Source organism: Vulpes lagopus, chromosome 6 (assembly GCF_018345385.1).
Source record: "Vulpes lagopus strain Blue_001 chromosome 6, ASM1834538v1, whole genome shotgun sequence".
Lineage (NCBI taxonomy): Eukaryota > Metazoa > Chordata > Mammalia > Carnivora > Canidae > Vulpes > Vulpes lagopus.
The window spans coordinates 96533916-96559715 of NC_054829.1; the positions used below are offsets into that span (position 1 = coordinate 96533916).

The following is a 25800-nucleotide window of genomic DNA, read 5'->3' on the forward strand; positions in this document are numbered from 1 at the left end:
AATTTTTTAGCTCTAAAATGATTTTGTCTTAGATGGAACAAAATGCAGCTCTTAGATATAACCATTTGTGGGAAGTGTTCTGAGAAACCCTGCATGTGAAGATTTCAAAAAGAAATGCTCTTTGGTATCATTAGAAAGCTTATCATCTAATTCTGCTGAACATAAGGGATGAAGATGTCCATTACATAGGTAAGTATTCTCCCTTTGTATCCAGCTGTTAATAGAATCAGTAAGCTTGGGCAGCCCAGGTGGCTCAGCAGTTTAGCGCTGCCTTAAGCCCCGAGTGTGATCCTGGAGACCTAGGATCAAGTCCCACGTCCAGCTCCCTGCATGGAGCCTGCTTCTCCATCTGCCTAGGTCTCTGCCTCTCTCTTTGTGTGTCTCTCATGAATAAATAAATAAAATGTTTAAATAAAAATAGAATCAGTAAGCTTAAAAGTCTTAATTCTAGGAAGCCATAATATTTGAATTATGCAAGTGTCTATTAAAGAGTACTTAATGATATTTGGGATGAATCCTCATAGCTGTAACCAGGAAAATTGAGGGTTATTTTTTTTTCACAGATGTGCTTTCTTAATTTGCATACATACAATGCATAATTATATGCCATGTAGCTTCATAGATAGATGTTTTATAGGTATATCTGACAAATGTGAGAACAATTTTAACTGTGATTAGTGAAAAGAATAAGGTCTTTAAATACTGTATGATCTGTAGTAACATCCTGGTTCTGTTTTGTACTGGCTGTGTGACCATGATAGAGTAACTTAAACTCTCTGGGCCTGTTTTCTCATCAATATGATGAGTTTAATAATCCCATTTCCCAGGTTTTTTGTGGTAACTGAGACTTCTAGAGGTTGAAGGTAAGATCGGATGGACCTGTGATACCTGTGACATCTTATGGCCTATCCTCTCTTCCCCCTGGAGGATTCTTAGCAAAGGAATTCAAAGAACAGCCAAATGGGAGATATTGTTTATTATCTTGTCTAGTGTCTAATAGTTTGAGGAGCACCCAGTTATTCTCAATGCAGAATGCATAACCCTTCTTCCTCCCCCTGAAACTATAACTGCCAGGTCTACAAAGTAGGCCTTGGATGTAGGTCTCCACTACAGTACTTCCTCTCCCTGTTCAGACCTCTCAAGTGTGAACAACAGTAGTTCAACAATCTTAGCTTTTATTAATATACTAAGTCAATATAAATAGAGCTGTGATACTATGAGTTTTCCTCAACATAGAAACAAAACAGTCCATCTTACCATTTTCAATACTGTCCACCTTATCAGTGTGTGTGTGTGTGTGTATATATATATATATATACATACACATACCTGTTCGTGTATGTCTTTTTCTTAAATATAAACGCTGTGTGTTTTACATGAAGGCTTTTGGTAGCTGTACTCTGAAACCTGATAGAATCCATTTGTGATGGCCTATTTATCATTATGCTTGACTAGACAAGCAGACCCTTTATGTTGGAGGTTTCCAAGGGTAAGCTGTTTCTTCTATGTCATGAATGGTTGGCTACAATTTTTGAAGGAAAAAAGTGAGCCTTGCATGGAATTTATGTTCCTTTTCAAAATTTAACTAATTTCTTTTCTTCTTAGTGGACTTTCTAAAAATTCATTATTTCCTTTTTCTCACTTTGTTTCTTCCTAGAAAACAAACCAAAACTTTTTACCAAAATTTTTTACTGTGGCCACAGACATTTTAATCTAACAACATTTCAAAACTAGATAGTATATACCTATTTGTAATACGAGATAAATAGAAACTTAATATTCCCATAATTCATTTATATACTGATGCCTATGGTTCTCCTGACATTTGTTCTCTCAATCCCTGACTTTTCTACTGATGTCACATTTATCCGAAGAGAGATGTAGAGCCCCCCACTTACTGAGCAAAATGGAGGATCAAGATGATGTTATGAGCAGTGTCCTACTCTCAACAAGCAGTTTCGCTGGTTTCTCTGGTCCCCAACATTATCAGTGCAGCTTTCAAGGAGTAAAAATTGGAGCAAGCAAGGTGGCCAAAGCATGGAAATGGCTCAAAGATCTGTGGTTTTGCTGGTAAGGATGTGTGCAATTTCATTTTACTCTGTTTAGCCTAATAGAGTTAAAACCACATTCAGGTGGTGTATGGAGCTTAATTTTTAGTTGGTGTCGGTCACATATATAGAGAATTTTGTTTCAGGATTAGAGTTTCAGAAATTTAGCTCCATTTGTTTATCTTCATCAAGGAAGTGTAAAAGCCTAATCCTGTCATAGTTTGAAACCTGTTAGTTTCGGGTTGGGGATTTTTTTTTTTAAGGAAATAATTTTAAATCTTTATTAGGTTTCTGTTAAAATAGAAAAAAAAATTTAAAGCCTTAATAGAGACTTCTAAGTGTATGAACTTAAAATATAATAGATCTTTTAAAAATATGTGTTAATCTAGTTTCACATATAATTGAGAGACATTACTTACTATTGCAATAATTACTTTGTTATTTATTTATTCCCAGGAATCCTGAAGAACCTTGAAGAAACTCTGCCTGTACCTTCAGATTACTGTCAAAAAATAAATTCCTCTGTGAATGCTCACTTTGAATTTTATAGCTATATCTAAAGTAGGCCTCCCTTTTACTAAAATAGTGTTTTTGTTCATTTTTAAAGGACTGCCATATAAATAGAGCCAAGTCTGTAGGGAAGCTGGCTTCGTCCCTGTCCTCACAGAGTCCATGCACTCAAATGAAAAACCCCTTCTCCTTTTAGGACATTTCACAAGACTCTTCCAAGGTCAGCATCACCCCCAGCACCAAGACCAGAGAAAGCCAGCTTTTGACCTTGTCTTCTTTTCCACTGGGACTATCCCACTTGAGATATTCCACTCAGCTTCTTGGTCCTCTGTCCCATCCCCATGTCTAGCATAGACACATCAGTTGAATACCTATAACTACACTGAACTTATGGATGAGGGAAAGGTTAAATCATACTCTAAGATAATAAAAAGGCATATAGGTTGCAACCCAACACTAGAAGATAAAGAGCTGCCCTAATCTGGGTGGACAATGGGGAGGAAATATTACCCAGAGTACCTTTGATTTCAGACCCATCTCTGAAGGAATCCAAAATAGTCCCTAATTTCAGCTGGGGCCAACTATCCATATACAATTCCTTTATCCCACCTTCCCTTTTTTAAGGTTCTAGAATGCAACCCACTCCCCCACCATGCCTTTTCTGCAATAATTTCCTTTTTCTTGCAGGTAAGGAAAGTAAGGGAGGAGGTGTTAATGACTCATTTTACACTCTTAACCCGCACCACTCAACCCCAGTGCCCAGAAGTTAGAGAAAGTGAGACAGCGGAGTGACCATCGAGCTTCATCATATCACATAGTACCAGTTAAATCCTGCTTCCTACCTCTTGACCTCTTGTTCTCCTATCAGGGTAACTGTGAGATGCGGTGCCTTCCCCTGAACCATGAGAAGTGGGAGCAAGATGTGCAGTGACCTAAAAAAAGCATCCGAGGAAAAGATGTTACCTGTACATGAGTGTCTATAACTGGATCTGACAGTCCTTACTCTATAAAATGCAGGCTTTGTCAAGCCTGTGACTAATGTCTAATGCAGAGTTACAGAATGAGCTTCTGGCATGCTCTCCCACAGCAATTGCCCTGTGTGTGTCCGTACTATGCGCAGTTGAAGTGCCCTGCCACATGGAGCCACCCTCTCTCCTTCCCACTTGCATAAGCATTTGTTCACGTTACTAAGACGTCTGTTTCACAAACCTCATTTTTAATAGTTGCATATTCTTCAGTTATATAGGTGTACCATAATTTAACCATTTTCCTATATTTGGGCACTTAAGACATATTCTAATTTTTGAAAAACAAACCAGATGCTAAGTCATGAGCATTTGCAGATGCTAGAGTAATTCCTAAAAATTATGACTTGTCAGTCCCTCTACTTTCTACCTCTAATTCCCCTCACTTTCTTCTTCAGAGGTCCTTGTAGCCTCTTTGCCCCCTCCTGATTCCATTTGTCCTTCCATCACCTCCTGGACACCCTGTGCTCCTGCTAAGCCCTCCCTAACCTCCTAAGGGGACCCACTGCCCAGAAGAGGGCCCACAAGAGTGGAGTGGCAGCACTTCCCTCCTGGGCATCCAGGCATGAAGTCAGTTACACCCACTTGGCATTGACTACCACTCCCTTACCAAATGTATCAGAGTGGACCTCCTAAAAAGAGGTGGCACAGGACACACCCTTGAGTACCCACTGGGGCTAGTGTTCAGCTAATTGGAGTCTAATTGCCTCTTAGCACTGTCATCAACTGCTACCAGCACTTTTGCACCTCTCACCAAGCCTGTGAACCACCACTCTGATTTGTTCCAAGCTGATAAACACTCTCCAGGCACCACTCACATGGAGAGGGAATAGAGGGGTGGAGAGCCTCTTCTGGTACAAGAATCCTCATTTAACACTCCTTGGGAATCTATAACCAGGCTACCCATTTCTTCCTATAGACCAGGGAGGGCAAACTGGGAGTCCTCATACATCTTTGTTTCGCATGGTATTTTGGGAAAAAAAATTAAAAAAAAAAAAGAGGGGAGGGAATAAGCTGCTGTAAACATTTAAAATTTGGATGATTTTGCACTAAAATCTAGTTCTGCCTTTTTTAATGGAGATCTGGTAACCAGAGACTCTCTATTCCAGGTGAGCAGCATGTGGCTCTGGCCCTCTTTGGATAGGGCATGCTTCTCGAGCCTACTAGAGTCCCCTGACCTGGTCCCCTTCCCCTGTTCCCCATAACTCCATAGCCCCTAGGAGTCTATATATCTGTGACCCTGTGGGGCCCTCATGTGCAGGTTGCTTCTGGAGCAGGAGAAAGGGGAATGGATTTTTAGGGAGAAAGAAACAGGACTACAGGAAATGCCATGGCTCGTGGAGGTCCAAAAATCTGACCCAAGGGCATGTGCAGCTTGCACTGTTTTTATTTCCTCAAAGACTTGACATTCTGAGGGCTAGTGACAGCTGCAATCTAATTGACAAGTATTAGGTACTGGAAATACAGCTACAAGCCATGCCCAAGTCTGCACCCACTCCATCCTGCTAACAAGAGGGAACTGATGCTGACCTTTCTGTCCCCTCACAGGGCTGGCAGCACACTGTGGTGACTACGGAAATTAAAGAAGTCCCTTCTTAGCTTGGTCAGAAATGCATCCCTTCTCCTGAGAACAAAAGTATACTACATCCCCTTCATCCCATGGAGTCAAGGGCTTTTACACAATAGGGGGACACTGCTAACCCAAAAAGAGAAATACCCTGCTCCTAAATGTTTCATTGACATCATATACCAAAGGGGAGTATGTTCCCCATTGTGAGTAAGTGCAGAGTAAGTAAGCCCCAAAGGCTAAGTGATCCTCTGTGATTCAAATCACCAAGAATCACACAGACTGTGAGCTAAAATATGGCAATAGAGAGGAACGGTTGTCAAACCTTGTTTTCTCTAGATTAATCAACCCAGCACCAAAAATATGCCAGAGCTCCCCACATCTCTGCCATATTGGAAGATGAATATAATATCAATGAGACCCAAACAAACAAAATGTCTTCAGTTTCTGAGAAAATGAGGCAGAGCTTAGAAAAGAGAAAGAAAGAAATCAGTCACCACTTGGGACACAGACATGGTTCAAATGTTTACAAAGCCAGGATACATAGGAACATTGGGCCTTGGCAAGGGTCAGATTGGTAGGACCAATAAAAAAAAAAAAAAAAGGCAAAAAGACAAAAAATTAAAAATGTAAGACATTTTGTCTTTTAAATCAATATTGTGATTTATTTGCCCAATATCTAGCTCCTCATTCCATTTTAGCAGAACTCCAGTTTTATTCAGGGGGCCATTGTGCCAAGTTCAAAATACTCCAATTTCCCAGCTTTCTAAGCCTCACCTTCTTTTTTTTCTTTTCCCTGCCTCAAATGTTGATAATGGACCCCACAAATATAGCAGCTCTCTTGCAATCATGAGGTACAAACATGGAGATGAAGACCTCTACACCAAGAACAGTGGAGCAGAAAGTTGAAAAGAACATCGATCCTCAGTAGCATCAGTGACTGGAGGAGCAGCGCTGTATTGAGGACTCACAGTAATACATGAGACACACACCTGCTGTTTAAACTCCTAGAGCAAGATTTTCTCTTATTTGGAGAATGAAATTTTGATTAGCAAGGCTAATCATTAAAGCATCAAAACCTCTGAGGACAAGTTGTTCTGCTCATAAGCCACAGCCACAGAACTCATTAAAACAAAGGATTAAAACAACTAGGGCTACCAGCTTTAATGCTCAAAGTTCAGAAAACCCCCCCAGACAGCCTGATTTGCTGATATAGCAGCTTTCCTCACTACACAAGTTCACCAAATTCTTCCTATATACATCAGGTACCATGTTGGGATAGAATGAGAAGACAAAAAGAGAAATACCCTGCTCCTAAATGTTTCATTGACATCATATACCAAAGGAGAGTATGTTCCCTGGGGAAAGGATGAGAAACATTAATCTATCAAACAAGACTGCTAACTGCATAAACAGAGTTAGAGGTCTGTAGAGAGAGGCCACTGAGCATCCTGAGGCAGAGGATCCATACGAAAGGGTGGAGGCAAATATGGTGGGAAAAATAGAGAAGACCAGAATGGGGACAGGGTTCTTAGACATTTTAGCTTTTTATTATGTCACAGAAAACCAAAACCCTTTTTTTTTTTTAAAAAGATTTTTTTAGGGTGGGTGTGTGGTGAGAGAGAAGAGAAATTTAAGTAGACTCCATGCTGAGTGTGGAGCTGGTCACAAGGCTCAATCTCAGAACTCTGAGATCATAACTTGAGCCAAAACCAGGAGTCGGATGCTTAACCTACTGTGCCACCCAGGTTACCCCGAAAAGCAAAAGTTTTTAAAGGGAGTTTAGAATATTTGCTTTTTGTTCTAGAACCAGAATTATTATTAATAGGACACACACACACACCAGCAGGAAAATTAGCCTATTTGGACAAGCAGGTGGCCATTTACTGTATCAATAACCCAGGATCATCATTCAACCTTCATCCTTTTTTGAGGCCACTAAGTTCTGACCCAAGGATCAATTATCACTTGCCAAGTAAACCACTGTACTTAGAACAAGCGGACTCCCTGAGCTGTTCTACTCCAGATGTGGTCTAATAAGGTAAACATCTCCCAGAATGGTCAGAACTTTCTGCCACCCTAAACTACCTAGAATAGTTAGTCTGGACACATCTTCTGGTGATATCACCTGAATATCCTCACGCTTGCTCAGTCTTATTGGGCACAACCCCAGATACAACGATTGTCCATAGCATTGTCACCCTGATGGAAAGTCCAGACATCAGGAGACTCTTGCTGATGATTTGGAGCCTTTAGCTTCTAGAGAAGGCAAAGGGAGTGACTGCACCCATAATAAGCATATGGCCTTTCTCTTCAGCTTTCCATGTGTCCACATGTAGCTTACAGCCTTTCCATGTGAGGACTCACGACTTCTTGTCTGGGGAAAGGGTGGTTTCTCTCCCCACCCTCTGGACACCTGAAGGATGACCATCTAGTCCAGCACAAATACTCTTACTATTTGAACCTATACTCATGAAGATCTCAATTTGATCTGGCAATCCCACAAGAGTCTTCCTCAGTTTAATGTTGATCCCCCCTCCCAGCAACAAAGCTATTTCAAAAAAAAAGTTGGTTCCAAAATCCTTCAAACTTGGGAGAAACTCAGAATTCATTAGCAAAATAGTTTCTTCCAAGGCTTGATCCTCACCATATGTGCCTTTCCTATTCGATACTTAAATAGGATTGGAGGGTGAGGAGAGGAGGTGCCCTAGGAGGGCTGAACAAAGGCCTGAGCTCATCCAGAGTTGTCTGGCACTTGTCAGGGTCAGTCTATCTTTGAAAAAAAAACATCTTACAGGGGAGTGGAGACCTATTTTACAGAATGAAAGTCCATCCCGTAGGTGAGCATATACTCTCTACCCAGAAACAAAGTTAGTCTCATCCTCTATTGACATGTTCAAAAAAGCAGCCTCATGAATGTCTAGGTCTTTGAGACATAGAAGTTAACAATGTAGGCCAAGTCCATGGAAAAAAGACAAAGTTCAAGGGAGTTCGAGTGTTAAGAGTACTTTAAAAGGGAGTATTGGAGAGTCTGTCTTGGAGCAGAGAGAGGGTCCTGAATTCTGACCGAACCTCCCTGAGAAAGCCAATTTTTAGGTGAGGTCTAGGACATGCATAGAGCTTGGGGAAGAAGAGCGGTGTGACCCTTTTCATCCCATGGTGTAGGTACCACTATCTCCATCTTATAAGGGAAGGCACTGAAGGTGGGAGAGAAAGTAGTGAGTGTGTCCAAGGTTCCACCATGGGCGGTGACCAAGCTCTAAGTAGTACATACACAGTCTGTGACCTTCTTCCTTTACCACAAATGGGTTTCCTTTTTCTCATAAAAGCAACCTGAAGAGTTTTTACTGCGTGTAGATTGCACAATATTAAAAACAAAATGGGTGTAAAATGGAGACACCAAACCAAGACAATTACAGTTTTGGCATCACCCAGAAATGGAATCTTAAACCAGTCAACCAGGAATTACCTAATCCCACGAGTGAGCTAATGTGCCTGACAGACTTCTGCCATCCTCTAAAGGAAAGTGACCTTCCCACAGCCAATCTGCATTTTGCTAATATAACTTCCTGTTCCCACTCTTCTGCCACTAGAAGTCTTTCATTTTGTATAGCAACTCTGAGCTCCTTTCTATGTGCTAGAAAGACACTGCCCAATTCTTCAACCTGAATCATTGAATAAAGTCAGTAAGATCTTTAAAACTCAGTTGACTTTTTTTTTTTTAACAAAAGTATACTTTGGGCTTAGTGAGTGACCAGCCTCCTAGTCACAGAGACTGAGTATTTAAGGCATATATCCCAATGCCCAGTTTGACTCCAGTTCTTTCCATGACAAAGTCCATAAAGGAATCAACATCTCAAAAAAAAAAAAGGAATCAACATCTCATGAAGGCTTTCCTTAGCATCCAAGTGAATGAGTAAGACCTGGCTCTTCGTATCTGTTATATATTTTTTTAAGATTTTATTTATTTATTTATGAGAGACACAGAGAGAGAGAGGCAGAGACACAGGCAGAGGGAGAAGCAGGCCCCATGCAGGGAGCCCGACGTGGGACTCGATCCTGGGTCTCCAGGATCAGGCCCTGGCTGAAGGCAGTGCTAAACCGCTGAGCCACCTGGGCTGCCACTTCATATCTGTTTTAGTACTCTCTCTCCCCTTGCTCATCCTAAAATTGAGTAGAACACTTAAAATACATGTGGCTCAAAAGACACGTGTTGAGAGCCAGCATTAGCAATTGTTCGAGGAAGCAGAGTAACAAAAGCAATAGTAGAAATTAAATTAGGACTTGAAGCCAGAGTCCTGAGATGGTATTTCCTAAAAGTATGACATACCCTCGAGAGCCATTTTCTCATTCATGTTCTCACACTGAGCAGATGGTGGAGGAGGACCGCACTGCTCTGAACTTCTGAAGTCTCGGTGGCAAATACCTCCATTGCAACAGATTTGGGCAGTGAGGTAATTGGTGTTCTAATATTTTATTAGGTTAACATAAATGCTAATTTGGAACAGATAAAAGGCATAATTTTCCTCTTTTGATTTTTAGGTGCAAATCCTGACAAAATTAACAATTTTTATTTTAAAATTTAAATGTCAATGATAAGGTATTGACTTTGCGCAGCTTTAAATAAGGCTTAACTGTAGATAACACAAATTAGATGTGTCTAATCCTCTGATACTGTCCTTCCAGTATTAGGGGGTCTATCAATTTGCTAAATATAAGAATTGTTTAAGAAAGGTGACTGCAGGGGCAACTTGGTGGCTCAGTGGTTGACCGTCTACCTTCAGCTCAGGTTGTGAACCTGAGGTCCTGGGATTGAGCCCCACATCAGGCTCCCTGCTCAGCCACGAGCCTGCTTCTCCCTCTGCCCGTATCTCTGCCTTTCTCTGTGTGTCTTTCATGAATAAATAAAATCTTAAAAAAATAAAAAGGACAGAAAGTTGATTGCAACTTTATTTAGCTGGGAAGAGCCTAACTTTCCAATAGTGATGGTTGGTTGCTTAGTTTATCTACACCAGCATTTCTCAAACTTTTTGGCCTCAGGATCCTTTTACACTTAAGAATGGTTGAGGCCCCAAGTAACTGTGGTTTGTATGGGTTATTTCTAAGAATATTTACTATACTAAAAATTAAAAGGGAGAAATGTTTAAAGAACAAAAGTACTAAGTATACACTCCATTAGTTGTCAGAGTGCGGGCATCATCACCTCTTGCAGTCTCTGAAAATCTCCACTATGCACTCTGGAAGGGTATTAAAGAGGAAATGTCAGAGTGTAATTATGAAATAGTGTTGACATAATGGACTCTTTGAGAGGGTCTTGGGAACCCCCCAAAACTGCCTGAACTTGTGCCTTCATTTTGCCCTGATCTAAACAATAGAATACTATCTGACCCATAAAAATGTTTATTGTATAAGATATTAACCGATCATGAAAATGTTCTATTTTGAAGAAAGCAGACTATAAAACAGTATAAACAACATTAAACCATTTAAAACAAAAAAGTCATGGAAAGACATACACTAATTTGTGGGTCTATACCAGTTAGACCTTTAGATGTTAAAAATATAAAATATATACAAAAATAAAAATTATACTTTTCTGTTTTCCTGTGTTTCCTGCATTGAGCAGATTTTCCTCTTGTAATCAGTATAAGATACATTTGGCAAATAGACACATGCTGCCTATTTACTGTCACCCTGCGCTTTCCTTCCCAGGCCTGAAAATTTCAACTTAGTAGCTTTAGGAAAGATGTCACCTAGAAATGTCAATGATAAGGCATAAATTTTGCACTGCTGTAAATAAGGCCTACCGACTGATTGTCTTTGCCTCTCAAAGTGTGGTTTACAGATGACAGTAGTGTCATCTGGGGCCTGCTGGAACCAGGAACTCCACCCCCACTCAAGAGACCTGCTAAATCAGACCCAGGTGATTTAAGGGGACCCAGGTGATTCGTGTAACATGAAAATATGAGAAACCCTGACAGTACAGTAGGCATGAACTGGGAGCTTAAAAATGCATGATGGTGTTTTGGGCTTGTTTTTGTTTTGAGTTGATGGCGTCTGATGTTCCCAGGTGATTCTAATATGCATCTATTGCTGAGAACCTATTGCTTTCAGGCAGAGGTCTGGCTTCAACCTGAAAAAAACAAGACTGTCCACGTGCCTCGATGCAACGTCTCCACCACCCCCCACCCCCACCGCTGCTGCTGCAACAACCTACTGCTGATGCTCACCCTGCCAGCTCCCAGGTCATAAAATTTCACAGGGACGGTGGAACTGGACAGAGGAAACAATTGGTTTCCAAAACAAGGAAAAAATAAGGCATTTACTGCTGCCCTACAGAGATCTAAGGCCATTTGATCTGTAAAGTTTCAGTGACTTCATGGGAGGGCACAGGTGTTGTGGCTATTATTTTATTTGCTCTCCACAAACTACTTTGACTGACAATTTTGGCAAATTTTTGGACTGATTTTTAAAGTATTCTAATCAAAAACCAGGTTTTCTGTGCCTGCAGACACTGTCCCGCTTTATCAAAAATCCTACTCTTCATTCAGACACCTCTTCATTCCAGAAGGATGGTGGCTACCGATCACTTCAGTCGCCCCCCCACCCCCACCTCCTCATTCAGTAAGTATGAGGCCCTGACACATGCCAGGGCCGGGGCCACAGTTCTAAGACTCTGTGTGCTTGACTTCCCCACTCCTGGGGCTTCCACACCTGCCCAGCAGCACTCACCTTCTGGCTCCTGCCCCGGGATGGCTTCCTCGGCTGGCTGGGGGCCCCAGTCAAGCGGGTCTTCCTCCATGACGCCTTCTTCCACTGCCCTGTGTTCCTTCTTCCCATCTGGGCCAGCACCACTGTGGAAGATAGCCATTTAACTCGGGATGAAGTCTAGATTTTCCATGTGTTAGGGGTTTTTCTCCCCTTCAGTTTACATTTCTCCATACCCTATGCAGAGTGCTCAGCGCACAGTGCCTGGAACATAGGACACTTGGATAGACCCGCCTGTGACTGCGAGAGAGCGAGGACCCATTCGCTCTGGTCCCATCTTCTAGCGGCGTGTCCGTGAGCCAGTGGGCTCATTCGGTTACAAAGCAACAAGACTTAAAGAAAGCACACATCTTGGAAATACAGCTATTTTATTTATAAGGCTTTAATTGCCCTAACAAGTTATATTTAAGATCATTTACTTGGATCCCTGGGTGGCGCAGTGGTTTGGCGCCTGCCTTTGGCCCAGGGCGCGATCCTGGAGACCCGGGATGGAATCCCATGTCAGGCTCCCGGTGCATGGAGCCTGCTTCTCCCTCTGCCTATGTCTCTGCCTCTCTCTCTCTCTCTCTCTCTCTCTGTGTGACTATCATAAAAAATAATAATAAAAAAGTCTTTATAAAAAATAAGATCATTTACTTAAATACAGACTGCAGGACCACCATCCTCAACCATAATGTAATCGAGCATTCCCTAGGTTTATGTCCCCATAAAACATGTTGAGACTATTTTCGAGCCCAGAGAGAGCACCCCAGCACCCTGTTCAGATGCGTCCATTTAAATAATAATGGGGAGGCCTCTGGCCCCAGCACCTACCCACTGATCATTCTACCGGTGAAAAGCAGCATAGGGACCTCAGGGCAGTCCTACCACTGCTACCCTGAAAACCAGCACTAGGCAATCCAACTGTATTTGTTCGCTAGGGCTGTAGTGACAAAGTACCCCAAAATCGGTGGCTTAAGCCACAGAAATTGTCTCACATCTGGAGTGTGAAAGTCCAATGGCATTGGCAGGATTGGTTGCTTCTGGAGGCTCTGAGGGAAAATCCATGCCATGCCTCCCTCCAAGCCGCTGGTGGCTTTCTGGCAGTCTTCGGCATTCCATGTCCACAGAGCAATCTGCCTCAGCGTGTATCCACGTCCAAATTCCCCCTTTTGATAAGACCCATCCTACTCTAGTATGACCTCATCTCACCAATTGCTCCTGCCACAACGCTATGTCCAGATAAGGTCACCTTCTGCTGTTTTGGAGTTAGGACTTCTGTATATGAATTTTTGAAAGGCAGTTTCAGCCCCTGACAGACTCCTAAAACACGAGGTATGGGTGGTGATCCAGACCACCCCCACACCCTACCAATCTTCTTTAAAATCAAACTTGCGGATTCTCAGATCAAAGCAAACCCCAGGTGATCCACATGGGGGCTTGCAGAGGAATATACAAGAGATGTCATATTCATTGCCTCAGGAGAACTGCCTGCCTGGCAGACGAGCGGTTTTAGACAGCCACCACCTCTTCTATAAACCGTGTCTGAGTCCTGGCGGCAAGGCAGGGCCCACCTACCACCTGCAGGCCCCCTGCCGTGGGGCGCTCTAAAGTTAAAGTCCCAGAAGCAAGGTCAGGACATAGATGGTGAAGAGAGCCAAACACCCCGCGCTCTCACTTTCCAAAACAAGCTCTGTCATTCTCAGGAGTATGTAAAGGGAATGAAAGACCTACCCAGCCGAGGCACACCAAATAGAGCCGCATAACCCTCAAGTTTCTTCTAAAGCACAAGTTCCTCTGAAGAGTCCTCTCATTCCTGCAGTTAACGATTCCAACTCCAGGCAGTTGTTTTACATGGTCACCACTAGGGGGCAGGCCATTAAAACGTACCTGTCAAACCATTTGTTCTGCAAAAGTTCATACACAAAGGTAAGCTCCGGATTTAAAAGGTGGCTTTCTTCCACCTACAGTGCACAAGTCCACATTTGATGAGGAGCGACAACATGGGACGCACTATCTTGTTTGCATGATGCTTCCTTCTTGGAGTCTATTTTACACGGTGTGAAACCCATAAAGTGACCTGCACTTCCCTTAGGTTTTCTCTGGGTGGGAGTTCCTGGAAGGAAAGGAAAACATTGCACTGGCCAGGGTAGGTCGCAAGGCCTTTGGTTTGGGTTAATGGATAGCAGGAGTGGACGAACTCGGGCTTCCTGCCACGGGTGCCCCGCTCATTAAGAGAACTACTCGGCATGAACAATCCAAAGGAAGCTGTATTTAATTCCTCACATTAAAGAAGTCCTAAAAACTAGGATTTATATAATTTTATAAACTCTACCTTTGTCTCAAACTCCTCCAAAAAAGAGAGAAGGCAAAGGAAAGTCTAAGGATGGCTTCTCTCCTCTGCCCTCTACCCCCACCCAGATACATCTGCCTTATCTGTGGTCATACAGAGATTTTATTATGTCACCAGGAAGCCCCAAATAGTGCCTTTCCAGGCAAACACTGCATTTTCCTTCTCCAAGACAAGGCTTAGCCCCATGACCTCACTGGAGAGTGCTGGCCACAAACCCCCTTTGGCCCGCATTTATGGAGAGGTTTCCGGTCCTTCCTTGGAGGTCCAAACAGGATTTCCCTGGAGAAATAGGGCTTCGCCGAATAAATGACAAAGAGAGCTGCGGAGGCACAGCCAGGTCACTGGGCTCTGGCTCCGCATTGTTCAGCCCACCAGCTTCCCAGGGCTCCTGTCCAAGTAAGCCGGAAACTGCAGAGGGACTTCAGGGAGCTGCAGGGTTGCTCCCCTCCTGCACCCCCCCCACCCCCACCATAGGGCACGAGTGAGAAAACATTCTGCACAATAAGGCCAGGAGACACCTTCCAGAACCCCCTTGAAGGATGCCTGGGACCTGCAGCAGGAAGAAGGCTGACAGGAAACAAAAGGATTTATTCCTTGGGAGAAGAAAGGAGGAACAAAACATAAAGGGACCTCTCTTCTAAGTGCTGCATGATGCAAAATTCTACTGTAATTCGTGGGTTCATTTTTTAAAACTGCGTTAGATATTTTTAAATCATGGAAGCAATGGTGTTTGTCATAATCAAACAACAGAGATAGGGACGTAATCATCCTCCAGAGTCCACCTTCTAAAACGCAGAAGAAACTTCCTGTAAATTTTGAGTTTTCTCGATAAAGCATCCTTTCACTTCTGAGCATCTTTATTTTTCTTTGTTGGCTTTGCTGTGAGCAGGGAGGGCCACCTACCTCATATAGTAGATGATCTCTACAGCACAGCTAAGAAAACTCAGTAGGGATTGTTTTATCTTCAACTGCCACTGACAAATTTCTTTAAAGTCAAAATACTATTTTGGACTCAAATATCCAGGGAAATGAAGTAAAACGTTTCTCAAACAAATCTTGGGACATACTTGGGTCTGAGAATAGTATATGAACCTTACAATTTTGTTTTCATTTGATGTTGGGGAAAAAAGGCCCCTAACAGTTTTAAAGACAAGTCATTCTACAGGGATCATTCATAGTGAAAGGACATTTATGTGGCACTTCTCAAATGTTTTTAAGATTCTTGTTCTCAGGATCTCCTAGAAATTTTCTTAGAAGAAAGATGTGGATATCAAGATAATGAGTCCTAAATCTCACTGTGTATTAAATTTTTAATGACAGCTTCTTAACAACAATAGGCTCTGGCTCACCTGCTTCAAAACCGCTGGGGGTAAGGCCTGGTAATCTGCATTCTACATGGTCTCCAAGTGATTGCGACCAGCAGACAGTGACCTCAAGGACAGAGATCTCCTACATACCCGGCTATCTGCTTCCAGCAGCACAAAGGTTCCCTTCCCCTTTAGAGAACCCATCACGGCAATGCTTCTCAGGCTGTGCCTCCAAGACACACAGCAACAGTATGACCTGGGAACTTGTTCAGAAATGCACATTCTCGTGCCACACCCCAGCCCTCCTAAATTAGAAATTCTGGGGGTGGAGCAAACACAGTAATCTGTTGCAACAAGCCCTCCGGTTGATTCCGATGCATGCTAAAGTCTGAGAACCACTGGATTAGAGAATTTTGCAATTCCAAGACAAGTAATGAAGAAAGACATAACTCCATGTAAGGTAGAACCAGTTTATTAATGACAGCCTTAATTACAACCACTCTCGAGTGTAAAAAATAAAGGGTGATTAATTAAAATTTAGAACTCACTTGGCCTTGCCATTTGGCCTTTCACTGGATGTGCCAAAGGGAGGGAATCTCACCTGATTCTGCATCAACTGGTCGGATGGAGTTCACTGGAGAATGAGGTAATAAAAAAAGACAAGAGTGCCAACTGCAGGGCTCAAGTCTTCTCCATGTTGGAATGACATTACAGAATGACAACTGTGTGGGGGCAGAGATGACATAAAATCATCTTACAGTCAGAATATGGAATGAACATCTCTAACTATACAGAGACACAAAAACACACATGCAGCCACACACATACACCCACACTGTGGAGACAATTTTCAAAGAATTTTTGTCCTTTCTCCGAGCAGATTTAACATGTTCATCAGCCACAGCGATGCAACATGAGGCTAAAATAGAAAATCTTGCTCAATTTCCATACAGCGTGCTAGCTGGCTGCCCAGTTTTGTGTTGGCAAGTGTGTCATCACCGCAAAATAGACCTGTGGTTTTCCCAGCATTCCACAGGCTAATATCTGCTCCCTGGGAGAGTGACATCCTGGGAGATACCAGTTGGTTTCAAATCTGGGGGCAAAATTCATCCCTCTCCACTTTAGTGGGGACAGGGGTGAGTGGCAGCACCTGGAAGTGGTTTCCCACCTTGGGTCACAGAACACTTGCCCCATCAATGCATTTCCTTCCAAAGTATTTGTGCTTTGTTACCATCCTGATGGTTAGTCTGCAGTATGAGAACCGAAGGAGCTCTGGCCATGCACTTTTGTTGTTTAATAAAAGCAAACTAAAACCAAATAAGAAAGAGGAAAAAAAAAATTAGAAGTTTTTTGATTGTGTCAACACTGTTTCAGAATTAGGTTCAAGTCCATTCAAAGAGAAGGTGGGGGTGGGGGGGTGGCTACAGAACGAGGCCCCAGAGACTGATGGGGTAAAGGGATTGTTGAGTCCATGGAAGCATTTGCAGTGGCATGGCCGGTCCCCTCCCAGCCAGGGAGGACACGCCACACCTCTCAAGGCAGTGAACCTATGAAATAAATGCTGACAAATAATGCTTGTAAATGTTTGTAGGAAAGATGGCAGGAAAAGGAACTGCTAGATTGAGATTCACAGGTCATGCAGGGAGTTTATACCAAAAAATTAATATTCGAGCTGAGTAAGAAAACTCTTGAAGAGAAAGTGTATCCTAGCTCTCATTTTGGGGAGACAAAAACAGAAACACACACAAAAAAGCAGAACAAAACCCAGAATATTCCAGTTTCCAAAGAATCCAACAACCAGTTTGGTGGGCTAGGGTGAGGGGTATTAATTAATATCTCTTCATTAACCTCATTTTCTCCTTGAATTTCATTAATAAAGCTCAGGCCTACTTAGAACAACAATCTGTCCTGCTAAAACTCAGCATCATGAAGTGTTCCAAGGCCCTAACTCCACGCACATGGAATACAACCCCCTCTTCTAAGAGACACTGCGGGAGAGACCCGGCGAGCCCACTCACAGTACTCCTGGAATGCGATCACAAAATCTGAACCCAAAGACAAGCTGTTTCTTCTTGGGATGATGGTTGTCAACAGTTCCCTGAAATGTACAGTGAAGGGGTGCCAAAAACCCCACAGCCCTCCCAGGTAAGGGGTTGAGTTTTAGAAAAATGCAACTCCCCTTCAGGCCATGGAATAGAAAGTCCCTTCAAGGTGTGACGAAGAGCAAAAACTGCCTCTCCCAGCCCTCCAATTACTGAAGTAGAGAACAAGACTGCTCGTTCCACAAATTCAAGGACATCTGGGTCCCTCACGCTCCCTTTTTTTCTTTTTTGGTGAGTATCCAACCATCCAGAAATTCATGGCTACAGTAGAGATTCACGGCGCAATGACTTTCATACTGGTTATATTTTAATTCTGTCAGTGAGCAGCATTTGCCAGTGGTACCCGCCCCAAACCAAGTTCTTGGCAGCTCCATCCGGTGGGATTGCAGGATGCCTGTGATCAGGGTCCGTGCAGCATGGGTTGAGCTGGGCACGCCGGAGGGTCGGGAAGGCCGGGTCTGTCCAGTGTCTCACAGCAGTGTTGCAGGGCTCTACCAGCTAGCCCTGACAGCTTCAATATCACTAACCAAGTTCTGAGCCAGGCAGATCCCAAAAATCTGAGAAAGGAAGAAGAGAGTCAAACAGTGAAGCTCACTTGGCCAATGAACCCCCTCCTTTCTTATCTTTGATATTTTAAATTGACATATAACTCATAGACTATAAAATATGTCCTCTTAAAGAATATATTTCAGTGATTTTTAGTGTATTCAAAAGGATGTGCAACTATCACCGCTATCTAATTCCAGAACATTTCACTATGCTGAAAAGAAACTCTGTAGCCTTTAGCAAGAATTCCCATTCCCCCATCCCTGGCAACCACTAATCTACCTTCTCTATGATTTGCCTATTTTGGACATTTCATATAAACGCAATCATGTAATATGTGGCCTTTTGCCTCAGTCTGCTCTCACACAGCAAAATGTTTTTGAGTTTCATCCATATAGTAGCTTGTACCAGTAGCACAATCCTTTTGATGGCTTGAATAATATTGTAGATTTATCTTCACCAGTTGAAGGACATTTACACTGTTTCCGCTTTTGGGCTATTATGAATAGTGCTGCTATGAATGTTCCCATACAACTTCCTGGTGAACAGGTTTTCGATTCTTTTGAAAGTGGAACTGCTGGGTCCCACGTGAACTCCATTTAAGTTTGAGGAAGTGCCAAATTCTTTTCCACAGTGACTACTGTTTTCATTCATCCTTGAGCAATGTACGAGGATTCCCATTTCTCCACATTATTGCCAACATTTGTTACTGTCTTCCTTTTTACGTATATCCATCCTAGTATGCGTGAAGTGTTAGGTCACTGTGGTTTTTTTTTTTTTTTTTAATTTTTTATTTATTTATGATAGTCACAGAGAGAGAGAGAGAGGCAGAGACACAGGCGGAGGGAGAAGCAGGCTCCATGCACCGGGAGCCCGATGTGGGATTCGATCCCGGATCTCCAGGATCGCACCCTGGGCCAAAGGCAGGCGCCAAACCGCTGCGCCACCCAGGGATCCCTCACTGTGGTTTTGATTTGAATTTCTCTAATATCTAATGATCAGCATCTCTCCATGTGCTTATTTGCTATTTATACTTTCTGTGGAGATATATCTAATTCAAATTCCTTGCCCATCTTTTCTTTGGGTTTGTCTTTTTATTGTTAACTTGCTCTTTATATATTCTAGACACTAGATCTCTATTGACAAAATGATTTGCAAATATTTTCTCTCATTTTGTGGGTTGTCTTTTCTCTTGCTTAATAGTATCCTTTTCAGCACAGAAGCTTATAAGTTCAGGTCTTTGATCTGTTTTGAGCTAATTTATATATATGGTGTGAGGTAGGGGACCAAATTCATTCTTTTCTGTATAGATATCCAGTTGGTCCAGCACCATTTGTTGAAAAGACTATTCTTTCCCCATTGACCGATCCTAGTTCCCTTTCAAAAATCAACAGACCACAGATATAGGCCTAATTTCTAACTCTTAATTCTATTGCACCAATCTGTATGTTCAGTGTTATGTACTACCTTGATCATTAGAGCTTTGTAATAAGTTTATAACTGGAAAGTGTGAATTCTCCATCTTTGTTCCTTTTTAAGATTGTTTTTTCTATTCTGGTCCCTTGCATTTCCACATGAACTTTAGGACAGATCTTGTCCATCTTTTGCAAAAAAAGACAGTTGTAATTTTGATAGGGATTGCATTGAACCTGTAGATCAATTTGACGAGTACTGTCACCTTAACCATATTAAGTCTTCCAATCTATGAATGTGGAATGGTTTTCCATTTATTTTGATCTTTAATTTCTTTCAACCGCAATGCCCCATTTGCAATCCTCTAAGAAAAGTACTGTATCTTCACAAAATAAAAATCCTAGCTTTTGGGGCTGCTTAGGAGGGAAAATGGGTGCTTCCTCCTCTCACTTAGCACTTTGACAGGCGGTCCAGAGAGAAAAAAGGACACAGGATATCTGTGAAACTCTTAAAAAGTCTTAATCTTGCCAGTGGTATCTATCCGACCATTCCTACCTGCCCCACCTGTCACAGTGCAGTATTATTTTGCCCATGGAAACACTGGAATACCAGTAGGCAATTGCTGACCCAATCGATTTCTCCACTGTGAAAAGGAAAAAAGATTTCCTGAAGAATTTCAGGATAGTAGCATCTAAAATCAGGGCTTTAAATAAAATACAAACCACATAGTTTAGGTCTGTTCCCCAGCCCTCCAAGTGTCTTAAAAACTGTGACATTAAGGTGATTAAGCAGAGCTCTTGTCATGGGGGAGGGCTCTCCCAGGGCATCATCTCCCTGTGACATCCATAAAGGAGCCTTGTCTTACCTGTAGCAATGCAATGCCTATGAAAATACCAGCCACGATGGTTAAATTGTCCTGCAACCACTTCTCAAACTGGGGCACACAGCCTTTTGTGTAGATTACAATCTGCTGGTCAACTTCCTTCACAAGGGAAGAGGAGAGCACAGCGTCACCATGCAAGTTCAAAAGCTCTTCCAACACCCTTTGTGCTAAGTGACAAGATGAGATTCCACTTACTGGTTTTTGCCTGGCATCGTAGCCACACTGAGTGTTGATGACATCTTCCTGGTAGAGAGAGAAAACAGAAAAGTGAAATTCACTCAATAGACAGGAAGCCTGCTGAAGACTTAGCAGATCAGCTCCATTAAGTGTCCTTCATCGAACGCATACTTGGGCATGCGGATATCCTAGGCACTAGGCTAAATAAACACTTTGATTATCCCAAGTAATTATTATAACAATCCTCAGAAGTAGGTATTAAAGTATGCCCTCTTTTCCAGAAGAAGAAAACTGAGGCTCAGGCAAGATAAGGATACCAAGCACGTTACTGACAATCTCAGGAAGCTTAAACTTAAAGGGGTGAGAAAACTGAGACAGAGATAAAACTGTGGGGAAAGCGCACAATGACTATCTTCACTTATGGTCTTTTGGGGGAACTTCTACTTCTTAATCTATATACTTCTGTATCATTTAAATGGTTTTTCGATGAGAATGCATTACACTTTAATAATTAGAAACAGAACAGTGTCCTGACAACCTATCACATGGACGGATATCCTGACATCTCACAGGCCTCATCAGAAACATGGGTTCTCTCCTGTCTTAGGTTTGTTTATTTTTCCCCTCTGCAGGGTATAGGGTAGATTTTATTAGCTTGGCATTTATGGAATGAGAAATCTCTACCCAGAGTATCTGTAGTTGAAAGGGGAGGCATAATGCCTTCTGACACTCTTCATAATTCTTCTGACGAAATGTTAGCACATTCCGTCAGACAGCTGGAGCTGGAGACAGAGCAGTTTGTACCTGCTGGTCAGCGCAAGGCCACCTGAGTGGACACCCAGGGCTCTGTGCTGAGCACTCTCCCATCTTTTGGTCCTCTCTCAGAGGAAAGCAAGAAATGAGCCAGTGGGAAAGGTGGGTTTCCTGGCAAGGTCTCAGAGCTAAGAAGCACAGTCCTTTCTGATTCTTGGCCTCTTTCAGACCAAGAGTAACAGCTCAGAGACCCCTCTGAGGCCCCCAGAGGGCTACTGTTTCACCTCAAGACCATGGGCCCTTGAAAGAGCCCCACAACCTCCACCTTACATGGAGGAAATGGCCATTGAACTCATTAGCACCCACTGGGCTCCGCCTGATTTCAGGAAGGGTGGTCTGGGGATTGGTCCAGACTGATAACTCGGGAGGCCAAAGAGCGTGGAATAGACATGTGCAGAAACATATTCTCGCGCTTGTTCCAACACTCACCCCTGGCTTTCTATTTATTTATTTTTTAAAGACTGAGCAAGCATGAGCATGGGGGAGGGGCAGAGGGAGAAGGAGAAGCAGACTCCCCACTGAGCAGGGAGCCAGACATGAGGCTGAATCCCAGGTCTGTGAGATCATGACCTGAGCCAAAGGCAGATGCTTAACCAACTGAACCATCCAGGTGCCCCTCACTCCTGGCTTTTAACTGACAACAAGACACTTGCATTTTAAGCCATCCTACATACAGTGATATGATGTGACCCTAAATACAACCAAACCCATGGTGAAAGGGTTATGAGTGGGTTTAATGCTTTTTCTTTTCTTAAATAAAATACAAACTGCCGTTATCATCATCATCACAACCGAGAACCCAGACAGCTGTGGTCTTCCTACACAGGTAGGCTAGCCCTATCTTGCCTCAAACTCTTCTCCTATCCCTACCCCAGAAGCAAGTCAGCAAGCAAAGGGTTACTGACCCCTAGTCAAAGCAGACACCTCTCACCTGGGCCTGTCCCTCTCACACAGAAGGAATAACAGGCACTTTAGGTAGTCTTTCCGGGTCTAAAGCTCAGTCTGTCCCTTGCTAGCAATGGGAACTCGGGCAAGTTACTAAAACTCCATGGGCCTCCATTTCACCCAAAGACGGAAGATGATGGTGGTGCTGCCAACAGGAAGGTTCTGAATTTAATTGAGCCAACTCACAAGAAGGCTGAGAACAGAGACCAGCGTGTGCTGCTAAATTAACGTCAGCGATCATTACTCCTACTGGGGAGATCTGAGCCCTATGTCCCCGAGAGGAGCTACAATTAGGAATAAGCAGGTAAGGTTTCAAGAAAAGAATTGCTCTGCTCATTGTCCCCCCAGCCCACATTCTCCGTGTGATGCCCAGAGCCGCCCAATGGTCAGCAGGCACTTACTGCCGGGTCTTTAGTACAGCAGGAGAATGGCACGCCGCATCGCTCTCGACTTGCGTTGGAATCTGTGCAATTGAAGTAAATATTTAGGTTCCAATCATCAGCTCCAAAAGCCCCACAGCACTGCCACTAGAGCAAACAGGAGAGAATTAGAACCTCTCGACTTGGAGGCGACCAGGCGCCTACGCTCACCACCGCCAAATGCCCGACGCCCAGCTCCTGCGAGCTCTAACCTCCTTTTCTGTCTCAGAAGTTAGTTTTAGACCAAACTAAACCGAAAGGGCCCCTAGAAAAGCTTCCAGAGTGACTAAGGCTCAAGATTCGTAAGGAGGTGCTAGCATCTGATTTAAAGGACTGATGAGACCTGTGGTGTTAGGTGGGGGAAAGGCAGACAGAGCAAGGGTTGTACGGCAGGCTCAGTCAGAATAAGGTCTGCCTGGCGTGGGTGCAGGCAGGAACATTCTAGAAAGATAAACAAGACACTAAACCGTGGTAGTGTCTGCAGGAGGCAACTGGGGTTGTGGGTGGGAAAGCTAGAGGCTTACTTTTTAAAAATTTGGGTCTCTACAGCCTTAATGGTTTTTCAGAAAATCCTTTTTATTGAGGTATAACTGACCTATAATAAAGTGACGTTTAAAGTGTACAATTTTCTAAGATTTGACATATGCATACATCGCAAAACTGTGATCACCACTGTCAAGACAGTGAACACACTCATTACCCCCAAGAGTTCTAAAGGCTTCCTTTTCATTAGGTATCCGTCACAGCTCTGAGTTTCTTCTAAGAGCACGCATTTACATTTTCAACTTAAAAAATCCCATCATCTAATCAAAATATATCTAATATGAGCTGTTCAAGTCAGTGAGTCTCCAAAGGGTCGGTTCAAGGACTGCTTGTTCCAGAAGCCCCTTCGTCACCCCCCTGCTGGACTGGCTCTGCCTCCGACTTAGGTAAACATCAAGCCCTGACCATTTTAAGGCTTTTGGGACCAATAGCCACTGCAAAGCATTACACTCCATGACAGCAAAAGAAAATCACATGAAACAGCATTTCCACATAAAGCAGACAGCATTTCAAGAGAATGTGGATACACGTGTTCTTCCGACTCATCTGGTCCTCCGAGGCCGTGGGCTGTGGATCTCAGGGTTTGCCTACGAAGCTTCATCAGGTCTGTCATGCCAACTAGTCAGCAATGCTACTTGGCAGGGCGCGCGCCTGCATCCTTTGTGACCTAACAGAACAGTAAGGTCCACTGCGGAGGTGACCGGGCTTCATCTCACACCTGAGCTGCAGCACATTCCAGAACAGTCACAAAACCAGCGCAATCCAGCTCCCTCCTGAGCACCTAAGGAAGGAGGCCGGGCTCCCTATGGCGAGTGCTGATGCAGCGGTCTCCTGCCTTCATCAGAGGGGCCCCCAGCTCGCCCCCAGAAAGCCGTCCAAGGGAGGGACATCCATTGGTCCGTGGGCTCCCGTCTGCCCTCCGGTCCTGCTGCGGACACTTCTGTCCCAGACAGCGCTGTCCGGGTCTGCTCAGCTTCTCCAGTGTCTCAGGGCATGCAAATAAAGACCTTACCACCTGAGGACAGTAACGCCTTTGGCCTAATATAAAACCGCATGCAGCTTATTAGAGTGTCCTAACGTTTGCACAAGTTAAGCAGTAGCTTCCATATTACTGCTGGGGAAATAGGTCAGGTTTCTGTTAGCCCACGGTCACCTAGCTAATTAGATCTGGGCACTAGATCTGTATTTCTGACCGCTTGTTTATACCATTTTGCATTCTGAGACAAACAGGACATCTGCTGCTTCATTTGCATGACAGAGGACATCACCTAGTAGGGTCAGAAACCTGGAGGCTCTGCCGAGCAGATTCTCCACTTGTTAGAAGCCACCAGGGCTTGGAAGTTTCTCAACTTTTGGTTGTGTGGAACTGCGTGGGCTATAATAATATTTGGACAGGCATATTTTAGGAACTTTGCGGACAAATTATCTATTGCTAAGTATATCATTATGAGCCGTGAAGTGTGGAGGCTGACCAGAAAGAGGGCAAGCAGCAAGAAAGAATCCACATAAAACACCAAATAAAATGTTATACCTGTAGCAAAACAATACTCTTCAGATGCCAATGGGAAACAGCAACTGTGATTATAATCTTATTGCTCAAGAGGTTTTCTTTGTCCCGTGGACTTAGTAGAAATTGAGATAAGTGAAAAAATAAGACACTGCCACTTAGGCTACAAATCATGTAAGCCATAAAGCGGGTTAGAAAATAATGAATACACAAGTAAACCAACAACAACAAAACATGTGGCAAAGTCAGACGTAGGTTCCAGTTGGCACAAGCAGAAGCCAGGAGTAACGTTCACTGGGGTCATTCCTTGAGAAGGCTTTCAACTTAAAAATAAACTAAGTTTAAACTTACATATTCTTGTGTGAAGTCTATGAGGTTCTGCAAATCAATGTCATCTCTGTACGCTCTGATGTTGTTGTTTATAAAGAAATACAGCTGGTCTTTGATCCAGTCTTTGAAAACAAATGCCAGAACCCCAGCAGTGAGCTCCAGGAAGAAAATAATTCCCAGGAACACAGAAAACTAAGACAAAAGACACACAGAGAACAGTTAAAAGGGTTATTTTGATCATATATAGTCAAATGGTTCCTTCTTAAAAGGTTTATAATTACATTGGGTTGTTACACATGTCCAAAGCAGATAATCTTCGGTTTCTTAAGATACATCAATAGAATATTACACTCCAAGAAAGGATTTTTTAAAAACGTTCATAATCACATTTTAGGGGCTCTGATGGTCCATTCGGTAATTAAACAACAAAGCCTAAATGCAAACATGGGTAATAGGAATTTCTCATTAGACTCACATTAAGGCCTAATGAGTTCCTCCAGATTCATGCACTGCCACGCTCTTGAACAATGACCTGCCCCTACCTCTAGTAAACTCTCGTAATGTC

The 25800-nt window shown here is 43.2% G+C and overlaps 1 protein-coding gene across 1 annotated transcript in view; it reads right to left on the reverse strand.

Annotated features, from left to right (window-relative positions):
- Positions 1-16013: 16013 nt before the first annotated feature.
- TSPAN5 (tetraspanin 5) overlaps positions 16014-25800 on the reverse strand; it is a 168573-nt gene continuing 158786 nt past the window's right edge. The window contains exons 4-8 of the mRNA XM_041759787.1: positions 25257-25427; positions 22838-22963; positions 20697-20744; positions 20484-20600; positions 16014-18216 (exon numbers count right to left, since the gene is read on the reverse strand). Of these exons, the coding sequence (XP_041615721.1) occupies positions 18151-18216; positions 20484-20600; positions 20697-20744; positions 22838-22963; positions 25257-25427 (528 nt within the window). The 3' untranslated portion in view covers positions 16014-18150. The remainder of the gene's footprint in view (positions 18217-20483; positions 20601-20696; positions 20745-22837; positions 22964-25256; positions 25428-25800) is intronic.